Source organism: Bufo gargarizans, chromosome 4 (assembly GCF_014858855.1).
Source record: "Bufo gargarizans isolate SCDJY-AF-19 chromosome 4, ASM1485885v1, whole genome shotgun sequence".
NCBI classification, from domain to species: Eukaryota; Metazoa; Chordata; class Amphibia; order Anura; family Bufonidae; genus Bufo; species Bufo gargarizans.
Window position 1 is genome coordinate 525,074,354 of NC_058083.1, and position 4,008 is coordinate 525,078,361.

Here is a 4,008-nt window from a genome sequence, read left to right on the forward strand (position 1 = left end):
TGATCAACTGTGTACCTCATGTGGTCAGCCCCACAAGCAGCAGGACATGATTTACGTGCAGTCACCCGCACATAAATCAGCTGCAGTCATCACAACTTAGAAAGCGCCAGGTCAGTCTCAGGAACCTTTCCCCATTGACTTCTATTGGGAAATGAGATGATGCAGTTTGTAACATGACCGCATCAGGACCGCGCCGCGTGGTTGTACGCTTACAGATTTTCCTACTGTGGAAATTCTGCTGCAGACCAGATGAGCATTTTGATCAGATTTGCAGCCGATTTCATCCTCTGCTTTTGGAAAGAGTGCAGATCCGCCGCAAAAACTGAGCGCCCAATGGTGCAAAGTGCTGGCTGCACGCGCTGCGGATTTTGCTGCAGAACTTTCCATGATTGAAAATGAGTTCCATTCACCTGAACGCGGCCTTCAGAAACCCATGTGCTTGCCGCCCCATTCAAATGTAAGAACTGATTTTCAGTTGCAGAAAATTCAGCAGCAAAATCTGCAGCGTGTGAAGGCGTCCTTATACACACGAGCGTCTTCTCAGATGAAAGGAGTCTACAGGAGCCGCCAGCTGATTGTGTCTGCACTCCAGTCCAGGAGTTGTCAGCCAGGCCAGGTTGTCGGGCTCTCCTGTAGGGCCCCAGGTGTGCTGGATCCGCAGCCATTCCTCCCTATATAAAGGTGATGATGGAGTCTGGGGCCCCTCAGTGCAGATTGGCCCTTGTGCTGCAGCTTCACATCCCAGGATGGCGCTATCAGATGCTGAGAAGGCGGCTTTGGAGCCCTTGTTTGTGAAGATTGACGCTGACGCTGAGAAGATTGGAGGTGAAGCCATGGAGAGGTGAGCGGCAGAGCCAGATAGTCACTGCTACAAGGGGCTGGGAAGGAGGAGCTGATACATTGTTACACCTGGAGCTCCGCCCCCTGCACTACATGCAACAATGTATCCGATTAGCTTGGAATCTTCCTTAAATGTGAAAAACTGATCCAGGAATGGGGCTGAGCATGCATGTTTCTTGGGGAAAGGGAATGTGTTGCTAGAAATAATACTGCATGTCCATAGATGTCTAAGGACTTCTCATGAAGTTAACTTCTTTCCTGTGAATGGCAGCTTGAGGGGTGAAGGCAGACCTCCCAAGTGTTCCTCTTTTGGGGGGACAGTCCCTTTTTTTTTTTTTTTTTTTTTTTGATCCAAGTTCCTCTGTCCCTCTTTGCTCCTCAATGTCCGTCTTGTTGACCTGAGGTATAGACTTGTATTAGTTACAATATTGATCCAGAAACATTTTGGTTCCTATCTGTATATTAGACCCCACCTTGTATATTTCAGGAAAACACAATAAACCATAAGTGTTCTTTGACCATCCAGAGATTTGGGCGGTGTGGTGAAGGTGATAAAAGTGCTATCAGTATTCCATGAGTGGATCTGAGCTGAAGTAGGACATCTTGTGGCTGGTGCTGATCCTGTTTATACTGCTCAAGCCCTTTAATGTTTAACCCTTTCAGGACCAGAGTTTTTAATTTTTTTTTTGCATTTAATTTTGGCGCTCCCTGCCTTCCCAGAGCCGTAACTTTTTTTTACCTTTCTGTTCACAGCCATATGAGGGCTTTTTTTTTTTTTTTTTTTTTTTTTTTTTTTTTTTTTTTTTTACGACGTTCGATGTGTGATAAAACTGACCAGTTACTTTTATTCTACAGGTCAGCATGAATCCTGTGATACCTTTTTATATGTATACTTTGTATTGTGTTTTTTTTTTCCCCCCAGTTTTGCTGTTTGCCGTATGGGGAATATATCTTTATATTTTTATACTATGGGCATTTTCGGACATTGCGACACCCATGATGTGTTTAGTTTTTTTTTTTTAGTACTTTATTTTTATTTTGGAAAAAGGGGGGGGGGGGTGATTTTTTTTTTTTTTTTTTTATATATATATATATATATATATATATATATATATATATATATATATATATATATATATATATATATATATATATATATATATATTTTTTTTTTACTTTTCTATAGTTCCCATAGGGAACTATAACATGCAATCATTGGATTGCTATTACGATGGACTCCAATGCACTAACATTGGAATCTATGATGATTTTACTAGATTCCTATGGCGCTCTATTCAGGCAAGGGGCTCCATAGGAAATACTATGCAGCAGCCGCCGGCCATTCACAAAGATGGGGGCTGCTGCATACACTCCAGCTCCTCCGATCGCCACACGGGGGAGCCGGAGCATAACCGAAAGCGCACGGTTTTGGTTTTCAGGGAGCTCAGATGCCGTGGTCAGGATTGACCATGGCATCTGAGGGGTTAAATGTCCGCGATCGGCATTACTGCTGGTTGTGGACATGAGCTGCGGGTGTCTGCTATAAGAAGCAGGTGACTAAGGCGCCTGCAGCGCTCAGGAGCGGACGCCATCTTTAAAGACCCTGCCAGCGCTGTACATGTACGGTGCTGGTTGTTAAAAGGTTAACCAGGTGAAATGAACCATGGATTGAGGTTCTACTTCTGCAAGATTTTATACGAAGTTGTTCCTCAGGGTGTGGCCCCCCTTCCCCAAATCATACTGTCTAGACATCTTGGAACATGTTTTCATATAAAGCCCCATTCACACAACCGTATTTATGGTCAGCATCCGGTCCGCAATAATTTTTTTCAGACCCTTCCATTTCAGTGGGGCCAGAAAAAATGTGGTGAACAGTCTGCTGTCAGACTCCATATGTCTGTTCTGTGGCCCCACAAGATACATATCCACTTCTTCATCAATTTTGTTGACAAGGTTACAATGGGTCTGCAAAAAGTTATCTGCATTTTGCATAATGTTTTGAGAACCACAAAATGCATATGGTCATGTGAATGCACCCTAAAGCATCATGCAGATGTCCATGGGAGATACCGGACTGACATTGCAGGAGCGCACGGCGTCATAGCAACCAATGACTCTGTGCGCTCCTGCAATGCCAGTCGGTATCTCATGGACAGTGTTCCAAGGATGTCTGCATGAGGCTTAAACACTGAACGTTCCCCTCTCTCCTTAGTCTCTTCAAGCACCATCCAGACACCAAGTCCCACTTCACTCACATGGACGTGACCCCCGGCAGTCAGGATCTGAAGACTCATGGAGGGAAGATCATCCACGCCATTAATGATGCCCTCAACCAATATGGAAAACTGCAGGAGAACTTGGCCACACTGCGGGAGATGCACACCAACAAGCTGAAGCTCAGTGTGGACACCATCAAGGTGAGGAGCAGATCTGTCCAGTGGTGGTTAGAAAGTCTGCTAAACAATGGTGCCACTCTTGTCCATGACGTTGTCTGGCATTGCAGTTACTCCACATTAACTGTCAATGGTTTTGCACTACAGAACCCATGGACAAGTTTTTTTTTTTTTTTTGGGTGGGGGGCAGAGAATCAGTTAGACCAATTACGACCAAATACACCCCCATTCCTATCAGAATTGTTGTAATGTTGAGCATGCAGTGACTCCCATCATCCATCCCCAAGACTGGTGCCAGTTCTGGTGGTGAGCGAGGGCTAGACTTGTCAAAACCAAATACACCCCCATCCTTATAGGAAATGTTGACCGTGCACTGACTCCCATCCTCCATCCCCAGCTGCTGTGTGGTTGTCTCCTGGAGGTCATCGTCAAGCATTTCCCGGATGTGGACAAGTCGGCCTGTGACAAGTTCCTCAATGAGGTTGCTGTTGCCCTGATCTCCAGCTGACCGGGAGGAGTCTTTTCAGATCTATGTCCATGCGTTTGTCCTCCATGATACTGATGTCTCCATGACCCGGGATCTCTTCTCCTGATCTGTAATAAATTATTATATACTTGTACATCCCGTCTCCTGGTATTTTTAGTCTGAGCTTCTGTAACTGTGAATTTGTTCAATAATGTCTTCTACACCACAGAATCCAGTAGACAGGAATACCCAATCTGTGGGCCTCCAGCTGTTGCAAAACAAGTTCCATCAAGCCTACAGCTATAAGGG

General features: G+C 45.0%; 1 protein-coding gene across 1 annotated transcript; it reads left to right on the forward strand.

Moving 5' to 3' along the window:
• The first annotated feature begins 746 nt into the window (after positions 1 to 746).
• LOC122934590 (hemoglobin heart muscle subunit alpha-type-like) lies at positions 747 to 3,741 on the forward strand. The gene is made up of 3 exons (XM_044290169.1): positions 747 to 841; positions 3,053 to 3,257; positions 3,631 to 3,741. The coding sequence occupies exons 1-3, from the start codon at positions 747 to 749 to the stop codon at positions 3,739 to 3,741; spliced, it is 411 nt and encodes a 136-aa protein (XP_044146104.1).
• The last annotated feature ends 267 nt before the right edge of the window (positions 3,742 to 4,008 follow it).

Coding starts and splice junctions, on each gene's coding strand:
- LOC122934590 (XM_044290169.1), top strand. CDS start 747: ATGGCGCTATCAGATGCTGAGAAGGCGGCTTTGGAGCCCTTGTTTGTG. Junction 842..3,052: donor GGAGGTGAAGCCATGGAGAG/GTGAGCGGCAGA, acceptor CTCTCTCCTTAG/TCTCTTCAAGCACCATCCAG. Junction 3,258..3,630: donor TCAGTGTGGACACCATCAAG/GTGAGGAGCAGA, acceptor CTCCATCCCCAG/CTGCTGTGTGGTTGTCTCCT.